Source organism: Silene latifolia, chromosome 11, assembly GCF_048544455.1.
Source record: "Silene latifolia isolate original U9 population chromosome 11, ASM4854445v1, whole genome shotgun sequence".
In the NCBI taxonomy this organism is placed as follows: Eukaryota; Viridiplantae; Streptophyta; class Magnoliopsida; order Caryophyllales; family Caryophyllaceae; genus Silene; species Silene latifolia.
The window spans coordinates 71628314-71647570 of record NC_133536.1 but is presented as its reverse complement, the minus strand read 5'-3'; the positions used below and the strand labels follow the sequence as shown (position 1 = coordinate 71647570).

At 39.9% G+C, this 19257-nt stretch overlaps 1 protein-coding gene across 1 annotated transcript; it reads right to left on the bottom strand.

Annotated features, from left to right (window-relative positions):
• Window positions 1-18490: 18490 nt before the first annotated feature.
• LOC141613543 (uncharacterized) lies at window positions 18491-19224 on the bottom strand. The gene is made up of 2 exons (XM_074432279.1): window positions 18915-19224; window positions 18491-18807 (listed from the first exon to the last, which is right to left on the bottom strand). The coding sequence occupies exons 1-2, from the start codon at window positions 19222-19224 to the stop codon at window positions 18491-18493; spliced, it is 627 nt and encodes a 208-aa protein (XP_074288380.1).
• Window positions 19225-19257: the final 33 nt, after the last annotated feature.

Here is a 19257-nt window from a genome sequence, read left to right as displayed (position 1 = left end):
AGCTTGTAATGAACTTAGAAAAAAGCATGTGCTTTACTTACTCCTAAGGAAGTGCAATTTAATTTATTTGATGATATGAATATGTCAAAATGTCAAAACGCAAGAGCGAAATGTCATGAGCCTTTCAACGGGCCGGGGGCGGGTTTTATTTCGTGTCGCATGAGCGGCACATGGGTTACGTGAGGCGCATTTTATCTTATTCCTAAGGGTAGTACCGTTTCAATTGGTCTAGGTTGGTCGGGTTAAAAAACATATTGCCGTCTAGGTCTGTGATCTTGATCGCACCCCCTGAAAGTATGGACTTAACTAGGAATGATCCTACCCAGTTAGGATTAAATTATGTCCGTGGATCGACAAATAAAAGAGCTCTGACTGACGTGAGTACTAAATCTCCTTCCTTGATATTTCTGGTTTTGACCCTTTTATTAAAGATGTGTGCCTGATATTTCTGCACATTATGTAATGCGCGTAGCCTCCGTTCGTCCAAGAGGACGATTTCGTCATACCTATCCCTTTTCCAATCAGCTTCTGAAATTTGACTTTCGAGTAGAATGCGCAGAGATGGGATCTCTAGCTCTACTGGTTGCACAGCTTCCATGCCGTAAGTTAAATAGAAAGGAGTAGCCCCTGTGGGCGTCCTAACTGACGTGCGATATCCCCATAATGCAAAGGGTATTTTGCTAGGCCAATCGCGATAATTATCGATCATTTCCTTGAAGATTGTGACGACATTTTTGTTAGCTGACTCTATCGCGTCATTAGTCTGAGGTCTGTATGGCGAGGAACGGTGATGCCTGATCTTATATTTGGCTAACAATTGGGCAGCTTTGGCCTGAAAATGTGATCCATTATCACTGATGATTTCATGTGGGCAACCATATCGGCAGATGAGATTGGTTTGTATGAACTTTGCCACATGTTTGGCTGTAAGGCTGGTGTAAGATGCTGCTTCGACTCATTTAGTAAAATAGTCGATAGCTACTAAAATGAAACACTGACCTCCTGTCCCAGCTGGAGTGATCTTTCCGATGATGTCTATTCCCCAAGCAGAAAATGGCCAAGGAGATGTCATGGTATATAGCATTGAGGGAGGAACATGTTGCACATTCCCGAAGATCTGGCAATTGTGACAATGCCAAACATATTTGAGCAATCCGACTCCATTGTTGTCCAATAATACCCTAGACGCGTAATCTTCTTTGCCATCATAGTTCCACTCATGTGAGGACCGCATTCTCTATCATGAACTTCTTCTAGTACTTTTTGTGCCTGTGAATGATCAAGGCAACGCAAGACGAAACCTAAAGGTGTTCTTTTGTACAACTCTCCCTACATGAGGAGGTATTGAGAGGCAAGTAGGCGTATGGCGCGTTGTCCCCTCTTATCCATATCTGGTGGGTATGTACCATTGAGCTTGAAATTGAGAATGGCCTGGAACCAAGGTTCCTCTGGGTTTTCTTCTTCACCTGCAAGGTAGTGTACATAAGTTGGCTCTGATTGTCATTCGATGCATAAAGGCATTTCAACCATGTCGTCTGGCATATTAATCAAGGATGCAAGTTTTGCAAGAGCGTTTGCAAACTGATTTTCTTCGCGAGGCAGGTGTAGATAAGTAACCTGATCGAAGAATTGAGCGACTTGATCTATCCTAGCCTGATAGGGTGCTAGACTTTCTCTTCGGATTTTCCAGGATCCAGTGATTTGGTTAATGATCAAAGATAAGTCGCCGTGAAATAGAAGATGCTTGATCCCCAAACTCACTGCTGCTTGTAGATCAATGAGACAAGCTTCATACTCTGCTGCGTTATTTGTCACCTCGAAGTCGAGCTTGACAGAAAGTGGTGTGTGCTCGCCTTCAGAAGAAATGTGCAACACTCCTATTCCGAATCCTCTCAAATTGGATGCCCCATCAAAGTAAAGATCCCAACAATCCATACTGGTTTGTGGAATATCTTCGTCTGGAAATGACCACGTGTCTATTGCTTGCGTATCGTTGATTGGATTGTTTGCAAAGAATTCAGCCACGACACATCCCTTTATGACTTTCAACGGTACGTATATGAGATCGAACTCTGAGAGCATTAAGGTTCATCTTACCAAGCTTCCGTTGAGAACGGGTTTCTCGAAAAGGTATTTGACGGGATCCGTTTTAGAATACACCTTGACAGAGTAGCTAAGCATGTAATGGCGTAGCTTCTTTGTTGCCCACACAAGAGCGAGGCATGTCTTCTCAATAGGTGTATACTTACTCTCATACTCTAAGAACTTCTTACTAAGGTAGTAGATAGCTCTTTCTTCCTTTCCAACAGTTTGCGCGAGCAAAGCTCCCATGGCTGTTTCGGTGACTGTGAGATAAAACCAAGAGGTTGATCTCGTTGGGGAGGCATTAGCACAAGTGGCTTAGCCAGCATCTCCTTTATCCTCTCAAATGCCTTTTGACAGTCTTCGTCCCATATGGTATGGTCTGTTTTCTTGAGCTTTTTCAAGATAGGTTCGCAGATCATAGTGAGTTTTGATATGAATCGACTTATGTATTGCACTTTGCCCAGGTATCCTCTAATTTCCTTTTCTGTCTAGGGTTGTGGCATCTCGATTAAGTCCTTGATCTTGGATGGATAAATTTATATCCCCCTCTGGCTGACGACATATCCCAGAAGCTTGCCTGACGTTACTTCGAACGCACATTTATGAGGATTGGGCCTCATATTGTACTTGCGGAATTTGAGGAAGAATTTGTGAAGGTTATCGATGTGCCCTTTATTATCTTTAGATTCGACAATCATATCATCCACGTACACCTCCACTTCTTTATGCATCATGTCATGTAGCAAAGTGGTGCAGTGCGTTGGTATGTGGCCCCAGCATTGATTAGTCCGAATAGCATAACAGTATAACAGTATGTGCCCCACTAAGTGACGAAGGCTGTCTTGTGCATATCTTCTAAGGCCAATTTGATTTGGTTATACCCTGCATACCCTTCCATGAAGGATAACAACGCGTGATCCACTGTATTATCTACTAATATATCGATGTGTGGTAGAGGGAAGTCGTCTTTAGGACTCGCTTTATTCAAGTCTCTGAAATCAACACAAACCCGGATTCGTCCATCATTTTTGGGTACGGGGACTATGTTAGCCACCCAGTCTGAATACTCGGAAACTTTGATGAATCCGGCTTTGAATTGCTTATCGAATTCTTCTTTAATCTTAAGAGCCCACTCTGTCCTCATTCGACAAAGCTTCTGTTTTACAGGCTTAAAACCTGGCTTGATTGGCATGCGATGTTCTACAATATCCCTGTCGATTTCTGGCATATCCTTGAAATACCAAGCAAAGACGTCTTTGAACTTGTGTAGGAGGTCGATGATATTAGCCCTTTCAGTTGGGTCGAGGGTCATCCATATCCTAAGTTCTTGTGGTTCTAATTTCGTTCCTACGTTGATAGGTTCGGTGTTTTCTATAACTGGTGCCCCTTCCCCCTCTTCTTGTATTTCTTTGATTATATAGGGAGGTAATTCGATTTAGTCTGAGTCAGGATCATCTTCATTATCATCGTAAATAGAATTGCATTCAGAATAACACAAGGAGTAAGCGAAATCAGATTTATTCATATTAAAATTTCAAAACAGCTGAAACAAAGAAGCCATCTGTGCAGTAGTCAGTGGTGGTAAAGAGACAGTTGCTGGGACATTCCCCAAGCTATTGCTACCAGGCGATGATATGCTAGGAGAAACAGAGGGGAGGGGAGTGACGACAGGAGGAGACTTTTTAGCGAGTTCTCTAGACTTAGGTTCCGAATCCGATTCTTATTCCGACTCTGACTCAAGTTCATCGTCTTCGGGTTCTCCTTTAATCATCTCTCCTTATCCAGTAGTGACGTTGAAGAGCTTTCCTTGATTGTTGGTCCACTTGATCGACTTTCTCCATCCTTTTTGCTGATTTGAGTTGGTGTTAGTAACCAGTGTTGTAGGGTTGAAATGGTCATCTTAAAGTATAATGGTAATGATCTCATCCTTCGCTGCCCTGATGAATCGATCCTCTCTAAACAGAAGGCTAACAGCCTGTTCGTCGAGACAAGGTGTCTGACTAGTTTTGACGGTAGGAACCATTTCTGGAGGAATGAAGTAGCAATTGTGGAAGACCTCAATTCCAGCTAGTTGAATGCCTTTGTATCTCCAAGGTTCAGGAAATGCATAAAGATGTTCACCGCCCCCTTCTCCGACGAAGTAACCATTTATTGTGGGGAGATAGGGTTGCATTTGGATCCCCTGACTTTTACGATTTAAAACTTGAGCAAGCATTTCAAGAGTTTCGGCTTTTGTGGGCTTGTACCCCAAGCCTAGTGGTATCTTTTGGGAGTCTCCTTCCTTAAAAGGTGCAAAGGTATTCTTTCTAATAGGGTTTAGTGGCATTCCTGGGAAGTATCCCTGGGATTTGAGTATGTGGTTGACCACTAAGTTGTAGTATGGGTTGAAGTATAGGGGAGCTAGTTCTCTCTCTATAAGGTTTATGATTTGAAATCCTCCAAGCTCATAAACTGGATCTACAACTACTTGGTTGCTTGACATTTTCTCTATCACGGCCTTGATATGTGACGAAGTGATCGTCACTACCTTGCCATCTAGAGGGATCTTGATCTTTTGGTGTAAGGTGGATGTTACTGCTTTGGAAGCGTGAATCCAGGGCCTACCCAAAAGTATATTGAAAGATGCCTCGATGTCCACTATCTTAAAATTAACCTTTCGCTCGATTGGCCCAGTCGCCACAGTAAGGTTAACTAGCCCCACTACTTTACGTCGCGTTCCATCGTACGCCCGAACGCCTTGGTTAGTAGGAGTCCAGTCTGATTCTTTCATGCCTAACTTGTATGCTGTTTTTAGTGGTATGACGTTGACTGCGGAGTCATCATCCGACAAAGTCATTGGTACATTTTTCTTCAAGCATGTGACTGTGATGTATAGAGCAAGGTTATGAGTGATGCCAAAGAGAGGCACGTGGATTCTTGAGATTAGATTGGAACCACTGGCCTGTCTCCCCTAGGTATAGCGCTTGGACTACGTAGGGATGTCACTACAGCTTCTAGCTTTGAAACTTGTTCACTTACACTCTTTGCCCATGCGACAAAATCAGCGATAGTAGGGGAGATGGTGGAATAACTCTCCTCATTTTCCAGTGCATTGACCTCATCTTCAGCTGGAGAAATGAGATGTGAGCAATCCAAAGTGAATTCCTTATCCGTGATCATCAGAATTCCAAGAGAATTCTGAGTGTTGTTACGCTTGCTTGCAAGAGGTATAGGCAAACGCCCATTCTCAATCATATCTTGAATGACATGTTTTAATTTGAAACATTTCTCTGTATCATGCCCTTTGCCTCTATGGTACTCACAGTAGGCATTTTCATCCCAAAACCTAGAACTCTTCTCTGGGTCAGGCGTAGGTCTTATAGTTTGGAGCTTACCCTGTTTCATCAATCTTTTTAAAGCATTGGAGTACGAGTCACTAACGTTGGTGAATTTCCTCTGCAGGTTATTCTTCTTAGTAGATGATTCGACAAGGTTGACCTCGTCGGTCTTGCTAGTGGAACTATAAGAACGACTCGTTGTGCCTTGATATCCGTGACCTACCATTTTGGACAAGATTCCCTTACGGATGTCGTCTTCGATTCTTGTTCCTAATACAGTTAAGTCTTTGAAAGACTTTATGTTTTGGTATCTTAGGTGGTTCGCATAGACTGGCCTTAAGTTGTCCACGAACTTTTCAACAAGAGTAGCCTTGTCTGGGCGTTCGACGAGTTGTGTGCTAGTCTTTCTCCACCTACTTAGGAAGTCGGTGAATCCTACTTTCTTATTTTGGGTAAGAACCTTCAGAGTGCGCATATTGACTTGAATTTGAGCATTATCTGCATACTGTTTGGTGAACTCAATTGCAGCATCTTCCCAAGTAGCAATTTTCTTGTGTTCCAAAGAGTAGAACCATTGCTTAGGAATAGTATCTAGGGATGAAGGAAAGATCCTTAGGAACATCTCTGGCTTGATGTCTTTGATAGACATATAATCTTTGAAGGCACGAATATGGTTCAAAGGGTTTTCATACCCCTTAAACTTCGGGATGTCAGTCACGTTGAAGTTAGTTGGTAGTTGAGCATTTACTGCTTCATATTTGCGATTGTTTTCCCTATAGAAGTCATCTCCCTTGAGGTACATTAGTTGTTCCTCCAAACACTAAAGTCGTTTTTCAGCTTCAGTAGGACCTGGTGGAGGATTGACTTCTGGTTGTCCAACAAAAGGTCGAATATTGTCGTGTATGACCGTGTCGGGGATGGCATCCTCTACAGGAGGAAGTCTAGCTTCTACAGCAAGAATTCGGCTTTCAATGGTGTTGAGGCGAGCATAAGCTTGGTCTTGGCTTGTCTGGAGACGAATGAGCGCAGCTAGGATTTGATCATTACCATTTACGGACGGTTGGGGTTGACCATTAACGCCTCCGTGACTAGTCCCCACCATTTTGGAACTGAGGATAAGAGACCGACGACGAATCAAAACACGATTGACCATTTTAGCACACTTACTCAAAAGGGACTCGACTCGTGAAGTGGATGTGTGCCACTGTGACAAGTGAGGTTTGAAAATGACAAATTTAGAAACGTTCGTCCAAGACAACTGTAGTGTAGTTGTAGGAGTGCTGACTCGAAGTGAGGTTTGAAATGGATTTGAGGCCCGAATTTTGACTCGACATTTGGACAGAGTTTCGGCTTATTTTGCGCTATTTTAGGCCATTTTGAAAATATTTACTTTTTGAAAAGGATTTTATTTTACAAAATTTTGTCATGGTTTTGTTTACAAAATGGTGATCACGTATATGATACAAACATACGTATGTGCATTGTAACAGTATGTTGAGTGCATTAAAAGGATTTTGGCTTTAAAAGGTGGGTTGCCATACCAAGCAATCAAACCCTGGTATGTGGAGAGATCCGTGCCAAACATGAGTAAGGTCGTTCCTAGTCCATTCCCTCGAGTAGTGAAAGCTCTTGATACAAACATTAGTATGTACCACGATATGGTTGACGTCAATCGCTATCCATCTTTAGGCGCAGATAAGAATTTGGACCGTCCAGACGGGACGATTGGTCGAATGGGTGGGTTAAGTCTAGGAAGGCCAAATGAAACAACCTAAGAAGGTCAAGTAATGAAAACCGACAACCGTCTCGTATAAAATATTCCTTAACCTCGTTCAAGTTTCACCCTGCGTAACACGTAAGTGTATCATCCCCAGCGGAGTCGCCAAACTGTGGCCATGGGCCACCCGCGCCGCGCGCACCCGCGCGTTGGTCTCGAGGCGGCGACACTTCTCCCACGGAGCCTTGGGTTTTCCAAAGCACGTCATGGGCCGTTACCGATTTGTGAGGCATTGAAACCGTTCAAAGGTTGAATAAGCCTGCATTTCTGGAGTCGGCACCAATTTATTCTGGAAAAATTGAAACCGTTCGAGTACCTCATGTCATGTCAAGAGATAAAGTAATAACATGAACACTAAGAACTCGTTACCCTTTGCATTCTATGTCTAAAATGACTCTCGAAGATGCCAATGGACACGGATGTCCAGAGATAACTGGAGTAAGGGGTGAAGGTGCGTATTAGGAAGCTCTTTAATCGAACACCTAATCCCGCCTGCCTCGATAGCGTCCTCTACTAATGATTAGGGAAATTGTTCATATTTGATATGTCGTCGATGTAATGCATGCAATGAACCAAACACAGATTAATCCTAGCATGTGAAATTAGACTATGTTGGTTAACACGTATTTTAGCAAACAATTGGGTCGAAGTCAGATGTTAGGTTAAATTACATGTGAAAACAAAGTAACTAAATCATACATAATAAATGAATTAAAATAACTAATTACAAGATTTATCTGATCTACGTCAAAAGCATGTTCAAAACGAGATTTTGAATTAGAAAAAAAAATTAGAAATAAAAGTATGAAAATACGTCATATTAGAGGCGATAATACGATTAATAGTTGATTTAAACCGTAATTAGGAGCTACGTCAAAGCAAGAAAGAGTTCAGGGATAGAAGCCAACCCAGAATAGGCGCAGCATCTGTTGCGTCCTCTGGAAGAGGCGCAGCACTTCCTGCGTCTGTTCTCCAGTTAGGTTCTGGCTGTGAAGTTGTTATCGTTCGTTGGTAATTTAAGATCGGTTATTGATATTAGACTCGAGTTGAAGTATTTTAATTGATTACATGCATCTGGAACTGTCATAAAACGAATTAATGATGGGAAATACAAAGGTTTACATAATTATACGATGTCGGATTTCATAAAGGTCGAAACGTTGAACTTGAAAACGAAATTGAATTGGATAAACTAGAATCAAATAAAGAAAAGTATGTACAAAAGACGAACTCCAGAGAACCCTTATGAGAAAATCGAACCTCTAAAATCCGGGTTTGAATAAGATGACGAAAACCCACAATATTGAATTATAAGGGATTTAAGTCGAATTAAACGTTATAATTAAAAATGAGTTATTAAAAGATGATTTATGTACTGAAACGAACAAAAGAAACGAAAGAAATAAGAAAAATAGAAAATTGCAGAAGATCGAGGAAGAAGAAGAAGAGCAGGAGCAGCGGCGGCCCCAGGAAGAGGCGCAGCAGATGCTGCGACCCTTCGAAGAGGCGCAACTGCTGTTGCGTTTCTTCTCGACGTCAGACCTCCGCTGTTTTGTAAATACAGTTTTAAAAGATGTTTTTTAAATTGGTTTTGAACGTGCTTTTGATGTAAACCTTACATTAGATGATACAAAATAAAAGTACAATAAAATAAAGGGTTATTTAATATAAATACTCTAAACTATAGGTGGTGTTCTCAAAATACTATGAACTTCAGTAAATCTCAAAATAAACCCAACTTTTAATACTCTCTTCTCAAAATGCTCTCTGGTCACCGACTACCTGATAAACAAGTCCTTGTCGACTTTTATACCTTACCTTCCTTCATCTTCGTCCCTTTCCTTAGTTATCTTCATCCCATACCTTAAACCATCTCTACTATCCACAACCCATCAACGCCTCAATTCACCACTAAAATCCACCATTGAAACCCTAAAATAACCACCTGCCACTCTCCTCGATCTGCCACTGACCAACTCAAGCCTTATCGTCGCCACAAGCACTGCCCCTTTACTTCCCCACTAAAATCCACCATTAAAACCCTAAAATAATCCACCATTGAAACCGTAAAATAATCAATCAAACCAAATTTCCACCAATAAACAACATGTGAAATCGACAACAAAGACCTGGCCTACGCAAATTTCAAAGATCTCGCCTTCTTCAATTTCAATTTCCTTGAACTACTTGTGGATCTCATTTTTGTCAATTACGAATTCTTTCAACTAATTAAATTAACAAATTCTCAAATTCACAAACTCATAAGCATCTAAATTTACATTACCATGCAGGAGCATTAATTTCATGAGTCTGCAATTGAGCTCCGTATATATCATACGGTTTAGGTTTCGATTTTGGAGTTGGTTTGAGGTACTGAAATCCGGGTGTTTGGGCCGGATTCATAGGTTATTGGGTCTGAATTTGTGGTGGTTGTTGATTTACATTTGATGATTGTGAATTTTGGAGAGGTGAGATTTCGTAAGAAAGGTCGAATTTGGAAGTACAACACTCACGTTAAGCCGTCGACATCGCCCACATCCATTGTGCACCATCATTTAAGTTTGGGAAGATTATTGTGATTTTTGAGTGTTGGGAGTATTTCGGATTGAGATTGATGAAGGGCAAGGGGTGAAAGATAGAGTTTAATTGCAATGTTAATTGGAATTAATGACGGATTTTGTATGTGAATTGGGGATTAATCACTGATTTGCTCGACAATAGAATGGGTTTAAATTTGGAAAATTCCTAAGTTGTGAAACGTAGAACATGAAGAAATTTAGAGAAATTGGGATTTGAAGAGAGGAGAGATTGGACGAGAAATTGGAGGTAGCCATTGTACATAGTAAAAATGGAGTTTTGAAGAGATACAGATGAGGCGCTTATTAAAAAAATGGGGCCCACATTAAGTTTACCTGCTGCAACAGGTAAAAAAGAGGGAATTCTATTATAAGAGAGGCGGTACATTAGTTGGTGTTATTCATAGTTAATTTATAGGCCAGAGTATTTTAGGAAGGACCCTTATAGTTTATCGTATTCATGTTAAATAACCCTAAAATAAAATAGGATTTTACACCCTCAGACTTACATGTTTGACGAAACGAGATTGACTAAAGTTATTGTTTAGTGATTGATCGACTCGAGTATGCGTGGAAGGTGCCCTTGTTAAAGGATTTAAAATATTGATTAAGTTGATTAACGTGGAGTTGGTCAAATTGGTCGGTCTATGCAACGTGACTGGGACTCAAAATGATCTGAGCTGACGTGGTCGATTGATCAAGAACGTAGGCGTCGAAAGCAGTAGCGTGGTTTAGAATGCAAAGAGAGAAGATAAGGGCGGACACTCGCGTGCAAATATGGAGGCTGAAGGTCTCTATTTATAATAAACACACGAAGGAGTTTAGGAATGACACGGATACGGAAACAAATCACAGAATTATTCTGGAAAGCATGGAAAGAGGGCTAGGGAAGAGGCAGCAGCCACTGTGACCTCTGGAAGAGGCGCAGCACCTGCTGCGTCATTTCCCCAGAGGTTTTCTCCTCAGCAAGAAAGATTTCCGCGTTTTTTATGGAATTTCGGTAGATATACACTTCCTTATTCCATGAAACACAATGTACAGAAGATATTTCCTTAAACATATTAAATTTAATTAGGAATAAATATCCATAGAATTCTAAAACGCTCCGGAACATTCCGACTCGGCATTTAAACATTTTTTAGAAAATGAAGCGGTTTTTTACCCAGACTCCAAATGAACTCTAATTACTGTCAAAACAACCGTATCGGCGCGTAAATGACAACCATGAGGTTGACTCGAGTGTTTGAGCCATCACTTGTCGATGAACTTAAGAACTGTCATAAAATATTCCGCATATCAAACATGCGGCCCAATCATCGCTGGGTGGTTGGCGGGAGGTGTATATATATATATATATATATATATATATATATATGCAAGAAACATCAAGTGGTTCAGTGGTAAAGGTTTTGATTTTTTACCTATGGGTCCTAGGTTCGATTCCCATTATATGCATATTCATTAATTTTGCTACCCCAAATTTTACATTCTAGGTCCGCCCTTGACGATCGCCACCACCTACTCTACCTTCTCCAGCCCTCTGCCATCCACACCCATGTCCACAATGATATTAAAATCCCAAGTAAAAATTTTTTTTGTAAGATCATTCTATAATATGAGATGAGTCCAATAAAAAAAGTTACACAAATTCTCATTTTAAACGGGAGATATCCGTCTATAATTATAGACGAGCCAAATATTCACCCACTTTAAGCATAAGACAAGCAACAAGTTGAATGGAGGGGCCCAAAAATGTCACTACTTTAAGTATATTTGACCCGTATATAGTTATAGACTGTGGACAAGGGAATTTACATCCACTTTATATTTATTATTTCATATTAAACACTTTTGATTTTAAAAGAGTCGCCACTAAATTTTTAAATGGAATTTAGAAACCAAATTGTAGAGATTTTAAGTTCTTGTGAGATTACGGGTTGGGAAGTCTATTTTAATTTCATTAATTAACACCCAACCCCGCCCGTAAATATAACGGTCTCTACTAAATAAAACGATGGCTATTCTGGATACGTATCTCATGCGAGTAAACAATCATTGTTTTAAACCCTAACATGTGAATTTCATTCTATGTCGATTTAATGCTTTTAACTTGTCAAGTTATTTTAGCATGTGAATATTGGTTTAAACTATTCTAGTAAAAAATAAGCATCCAGCAGAAAAAGATTAGAGTATTTCCTACCCATTCGTGGCGCTGCATAATTTGTTAATTTATAGCAATAAAGATAATAAACTAATAAACAAACAATTGCAAAATAAAACAAAACAGACCAAAAGAAACGCCCTAATGCCGTGAAGAACCACACGGTTTTCTAGATGAAAGGGGTTCACGCTTATCCTATTCTAAGTCAAGTTGGATTGTTAACATGTGATTTAAGATAAGATGCAATCGTAACATATTTTAACCTAGCGTACAAGCATATGATTCAAATGAATAACAATCGATAAAACAGGACGAAAAGGGGAAGAGGCACACAGCCCTAGGGTGCATACTACACGGTTTTAAGACGGATTCAAGACAAGACCCATGTTTAATTCCTGAACATGTGAATATGATATAATAAGACACTAGTAACAAGCATACTATAATCAAGAATATACTCTGAACATTCTATTTAGATATTTCCAAGAATAAAGAAACTAAATTAAACATGCATTAGATTAAATTGCAAATTGCCAAAACAAATTAGGAAACTTTCCACACACAAAAAAAGTGGCCGTGCCACACGTCTCCCAAGGTCACGGCTTAGGGGTTGAGTTGCTAGGTTATTTAGGTCATCGAGTGTTAATAAGACGGTGTTAGGCACGCGGTCTTATGCTAGCGAGAAATAAGGTGAAAGATGAGAAAAGATTGATTAATTTAAAGAAAACCAAGATTTTCAAAATTCAAGGTTAAAAGTTGCCTTTAAACATATCCTATATGTCTAATGAACTCGTATGTATGACATATTGTGTTTAATTGATTAAATTACCAAGATTTATTATTTAATTGAATTGGGAAAGCTCATTTATGTTAAAAGGTTAGCCACAAGACAACTATTTAACTAAACAGGTTATAAGATGAGTTAAAAATTAATTACAAATCATAAACTAAACAGATTAATTAAAAGGGCATGGGGACGTGTGATATGGCCAAAGTGAGAAGAAAGAACAGTAAATCAATTTCATCAATTTGCAACTCAATCATGTTCATTAAATCGACCTCTTACAAGCACAGGGACATGTAAACAAATAAGGCAAGGCAAATCGATCACTTCAGACGAATTAAGCCCTTTCTTATTCGAATCAACACAAGTATTTATATGGGTATTTTAACTCATACTCATATCTATTCTAATGTTAGATTTAAACAAAAACCAAAACAAAACAATAATATACAATATGATGAACAAAAGACATAATTAAAAGATATAAACGAAAAGGGAGAAAGGAGGATGTTTTTGTCACCCTCAACCTGCATGTATCGTTGACCGTTGTCTTAAGTCATGATTTGAATGCAGGGTTTTATCCCAAGGGGCCGTCGTCGACGAAAACAATTGAATTGATTGAAATGACTCTCGGGTACACGTTTGAAAAAGGTGCTGTATGCGCAACGATTTTCAAATGAACACCGCGAGTTCGTTTCTCAATATTTTTGAGATCCGAAAGACGTTCTGGAAACTAGACTCTCTGAACTTATAAATTTTGTAAATAAACTTAGGGTTTGGACAAAAACTTAGCACGGAAATCGAGAAATAAAACGATGCAGAAACTTTAAAACAAGAAAATGAATCCTTGTTTCCAAGTTGCTACTTCCTCTTGCTTGCTTAAGTTTTGGGAGATGTTTGAACGTGAGTATGATGTGAGGGGACTAATATTTTTGGATCCCCTACTAGGGTTGAGGTGTGGGGGTATTTATAGGGATAGAATTAGGGTAGAAATAGGAGAGGACAAGGAAGAGTCCAACCGTGTTCCTCCTTAGCCCCACCCGGTTTCTCTCAACTTCTTGATAGGGTTTCGGTTGGTTTTTGATAGATTTAGGATAGGTTCTTATTATGGGAAGATAGTAGTATAGATATTGATGGGAATAGGATTTGGAAATAGGGAATAAGGATCAAAAGAGGACCCGAAAAACAGCTCAGCAAAACCGTGTGGCTTCAACCGTTCGGCTGTTTTGAGTCGGTTTTCTTGGATCCTTTTTGGGCTTTCTTTGGGTGTTGGTTGTAGGCTATAATAGGGTGGTAGTATGGACTAGGAATAGGTTTAGGTTTGGGCCAAAATAGGTAAGGTTTGGGGCTGTTTTAAAAGCTTAAAAGACGGTTGCGCAAACGCGAGCCAAAATGGCATGGTTTCGGGTAGGGGGTTTTGGATGGGTTCGTTGAGGGGCTAAATGGGGGGTCGACCTGGAGTGGTTAGGTAGGATGGGTAGGCAGGTTAGCATACTCGAAATTCGTGCCAATTCGCAGAAGAAACGGGCTTGACAAACGAGCTAAAACGAGCTCTAAATCGCTTGTTCAAACGAGTTTTAAACTTGATTTTCAAAGCATTAAAATCCAATTATTCAAATAACACATTTTCAAATTGAATAAAAATATCTCATTTTATTTTCAATAAAACAAGAAAATTTAGATAAATTAATTCAAATTAAATAAATAAAATGAATTTCTTTAAATGAGACGGTAATCAAACGGTTATTTAAATCGTTAAATTACAAAGATTACTCTATTTTCAAATAAAATAAAATCAAGAAAATAAAACTCAAATTATAACAATAAAATGAATTTACTAATTGAAAATATTAATTCAAAATTCATTTAAATTAAATAGAAAGGATGAAAACATTAATTTAAATCTCATTAAAATTAAATAAAAGAATTGTCATCGACAACGGCCATTTTACATCGTAAAACGAACTCAAATAATGACACGGTCAACTTAGCAAATACATGTTGTCCTATCATCATCGGGTGTTTTGACGAGATTTCCATAAATGCCAATATCGAAAGATATGGGTATCTACAGAGTCCCCACTTTGACTGAGGCTTGGACTTGGCGAAAGTCAAAGTATACCCCAGGTCCCTCTCGACCTGAGGATTCCGCGGGTCATTTATAGTCCATTAGACTTGCGTATATAAGCTCGCTAGCCATAAGAAGAGATCATACCTGAAGCTTCGCTGGGGATTAATCATCGGTGGTCATCGACCGATTGAAAAGGTGGTGAGTTGAGCCTTATCCTTAGGCGCCTACGCATCCGTTGTGACGGAATCAAACCCGTATCATACTTCGACACTGCTGGCATGCATTCTGCTAATCTATGCCTAGAATGGAATTGGGTTTTCCAAATGAGGTTACCATTCCTTCAAAACTTTGCTTTCAGCTGTGGAGTTCCTCCACTTTGTATTGAATTGGTTCGATTTGAATTTGATTTGATTTGGATTGTGGATGTCATCCGTTGATTTTGATAATGGTCTCTGAAGCCAACGGCTTTAGAGCCCCCGGTTGCAATGGGTCTAAAGGCGAAGCCTTTAGAGCCCCCAGTTGAAGCATTTCATGTTACATTCGAAACGAGGAAAACAAATACAACAATAATCATATTCTTATAAGCACACATTTAGATCATCGATCTTTGAAATTTGAAACCTTTTGATAAACTGAGTCATCGACCCGAAGCTTGGATTTGAAACAACCATTGTTGAAATGGGCCTTAGGCCTGGATTTTGAAAAATATTTTCATGCTGGGGATGTATTGCTATTTGGATCATCGATCCTTGAAAAAGGATTTGAAAATGGGCCATCGACCCGGATAAGCATTTTGAAATTGGATTTGAAAATGGGTCATCGACCCGATAGACATTTGAAAATAGAAATGGAAATGGAAATTTTGAAAATGGAAATGAAAATGGGTCATCAACCCGGATAAACATTTTGAAAATGGACTTAAAAATGGGCCATCGACCCGGATAAGCATTTTGGAAATGGATATGATCATCGATCTTTGAAAAAAGTTTTTGAAATCCCGATTTTAAAAAGGGAAAGGATAGGGTAGACAATCCCGATTTTCAAAAGGGAAAGGATAGGGTAGACTCGATTTGCATTTTGAAATGCGACAAAAGGGTAAGACTCGTGACTGACGTGGGCGTAGCCCGCTACCTTCGAACAAAAATAAAAATAAAAAGCCGTAAGTGTGTAGGGGTTTTAACTCAAACATTTTGACTTGATAAGGGTAGAAATGTAAATTCCGTTCCGAATTTCGAAATGTGACAACCAAAATCCGCGCAAGGGATGCAGAAGGACAAAAAATACGGTTGAAGGGTGCCGCGGCCTCCCCCTTGACCGAAAGCATGGTGATCAATCCTTGTTTAGGCAGGTTTTCCTATTTCCCTTAGGTTTCCTGAATTCCCACAGTTTCCATATTTCTTCAGGCTTCCTTATTCTCCAGGTTTCCTTATTCTTTCAGGTTTCCTTATTTCTTCAGGTTTCCTTATTTTAGTCCCCTTATTTTCCTATATAAAGAGACTAAGGCATGACGAGAAATCACAAATCTAATTCTTTCTTTCTCACATCCTTCTTCAAAACTCTTCTAGTTATGAATCCTTTAATTGGAATGATGAAAGGTTGGGCCCAAGAATTCAAAGGGCGAGAAACTCAAGCATTTCTTGACTCGGGTATTCAACAGATACTTTGCCAAAAACTAATATTACCTCAAACCATTTTCTTAGATGAATGCCTAAAGAGGTGGGATTCCCTTCACCATGTCTTTGCCTTTCCTGAAGGTGAGTTATGCCCACTTCCTGAAGAATTCACTGTCTTAGGAGGGTGGAAAAATGTACAAGAACCTGTAATTCCCGATCCCATTCCGGATTGGGAGAGGAAATACCGAGATTATTTGGGCTTGTCCCATGACGAAGCCCGTAGCATCGTAAAAGGGAAGAGAGTAAATTTACTCACACTGGCCCATAAGTTCCAAAAAGCCTATGATCCTGCAATTCCTACAGTTTAGCGTCGTCGGGTTTTTGGACTTATCGTATTACATCTTTATTGCTTTGAAGGAAGCATAGAGATCCCTTCTTGTGAAGGTCAAACTAGGCTTATTGGGGTCATGGAGCAGATGGAGAGCCACTCAAATCCGGCTTGGATTATCTTGGCTGAGACAATTAATGGGTTAGATATCAGAAAGGCTAACCCGACCGCTACTTATACTGGATCATCCCGACTTCTACAGGTTTTGACCTTCTTTTCTCTCTTTCTTCTCGTTTTCTTCTTCTTTTCGCTCTTTTTGTTCGTGTTTTTTTTTTCTTTTCTTTTTCTCCTTTTTTTGCTTCTTTTCATTTTTGTTTTCTTCTTTTTCTTTTCTCCTTATTCACTTCCTTCCTTTACTAGGTATGGCTCTTCGATCACCTTGGATTGTTTGATTGTTCTGCCCTCCCTGAGAAGTATCACGTGAGGCGTTGTATCAGTCGGCCTCTGAGGTTCAAATTAAATAGGTCGTTTGCTTATTGGCATGAAGTGCTGACTACTGGTATAGGGTCCCATGTTCGGTGGGTCTTACCCGGGCTGGCTATAGACTCTTTCACAGGCCTTTCTGATGCTGACAAGACAAGACATATTCCTTTATTGGGTTTGGATCACCCTATCTATATTTATCTGGACCGTGTTCTTCGACAATTTGGCCGGCCACAAATGATTCCCTTGATGGAACCCGCCCCAGGACTGCCCTTCAACCTCACTCACTCTCGTTGCCAGGCGTGGCTCTATGCCTGGCACCGCAGGACCTTATGGCGCGTGCCCAAGCTAATTCCCTCAACATGGGTGTCTCCTTCATACTTAAGATGGGTCAAAGAAACTTCCCCCGAAATCAGAAGGAAACTTAAGAAGGATGATGTTGTAGATTGGAAATACTATGAGGAAAGCCTCAAAAATCGAGCATTCTTTGAAATGAATTTAACTGCGACCGAGTCTGAACCTAAAACTGACAAAAACCCTAAAGATGACCCTAAGGTCTCAAGTTTTTGGAAAAGATTAGGAGTAAAGGCTGATGATGGGCCGACATTGGCTGAGAGGTTGGGTCCCCGACCAAGTGCAAAAGACAGACTGGGCCCGCGTGAAGAAAGTGCAGTTCCTCCGAAGAAACGGGCTACAGTGAAGATGGGTGAGACTTAGTCTCGTGATGGTTTACATGACTCGACTATATGAGGGATAGGTAGCTATTATATTACGTTTTATTATTATTAGCTGTTTTAGACACTATGGGCTTCGCCCGGAATTATTGAAATAAATAAAGGAAATATTATTTATTAGAAATTCTCAGTGTTGCATTTAGAATTAAATTTTTTCGGTTGTACTCTTTTAAAGAGTTGCCTACGTATCTGCTTTTCAATAGAATCAAACTGGGTTCGTAGTTCATAATTCATAATATAGAGACAACAAATGTCAAACTTTGAAACTAGACTCGAATACAAATGCAATCCGAATTTTATTTCATAACATTTGAGAACGAGGTCTTTAGGGATAGTATTTTTTCAACTGGTCCAGATTTGTAGGATTCGAATAGTCGTTTGTATCTAGATCAGTTAGCCGAACCGCTCCTCTTGTCAGAATTGTTTTCACCAAATACGGGCCTGCCTAATTTGGTTTAAATTTACCCCTCGGGTCGACTGGCAGTAGTGCACGAACCGATTTCAACACCAAATCTCCTTCTTTGATTTTTCTTGGTTTCACCTTCTTATTAAAAGCCCTTTCTATCCTTTCTGATATAGTTGAACCTGATACAACGCGTTCAAGCATCGTTCATCCAGTAAAACTAAAGAGTCATATCTAGCTTGGACCCAATCTGCTTCTGGAACTTGGCTCTCAAGTAATATCCTTAGGGATGGTACCTCTAGTTCTATGGGCTGAACTGCCTCCATCCCATAAACCAAGTAGTACAGGGTCACCCCCGTGGCTGTTCTGATTGAAGTTCTATATCCCCACAAGGCAAAGGGTATCTTCAATGGCCAATCTTTATAGTTATCAGACATTTTCCTCAAAATGGCTGTAAGTGTTTTATTGTCAGCTTCTACAGCACCATTTTACGTGGCATGTATGGTGATGACTTATGGTGCTTGATTTTATACTTTTCGAGTATAATCTCCGTTTCAGCTTGAAAATGGGTCCCGTTATCACTGATGAGTTCGTGGGGTGTCCCATATCGACAAATGATCTCATTTTGAATGAACTGTGCTACTTGCTTTTCCTTTAGCACTTTATAAGACTTGGCTTCTACCCACTTCGTGAAGTAGTCGATTGCGACCAAAATGAAACAATGTCCTCCTGACCCAGAAGGGTTGACCTTTCCGATAATGTCGATCCCCCAGGTTGAAAAAGGCCAAGAGGATGTCATGGTATATAGCATAGAGGGTGGTACATGCTGTACATTTGCAAATATCTGGCAATTATGGCAGTGTCGAACATAATGTCGACAATCTGCTTCCATTGTGGTCCAGTAATAAACAAGTCTCATAATCTT

Excerpts from the sequence above, each read along its gene's own strand:
- LOC141613543 (XM_074432279.1), bottom strand. The coding sequence starts at position 19,224 with ATGGAAGCAGATTGTCGACATTATGTTCGACACTGCCATAATTGCCAG. Across the intron at positions 18,808-18,914 it reads GACACCCCACGAACTCATCA|AAGCTGACAATAAAACACTT; the intron begins GTGATAACGGGA and ends ATGGTGCTGTAG.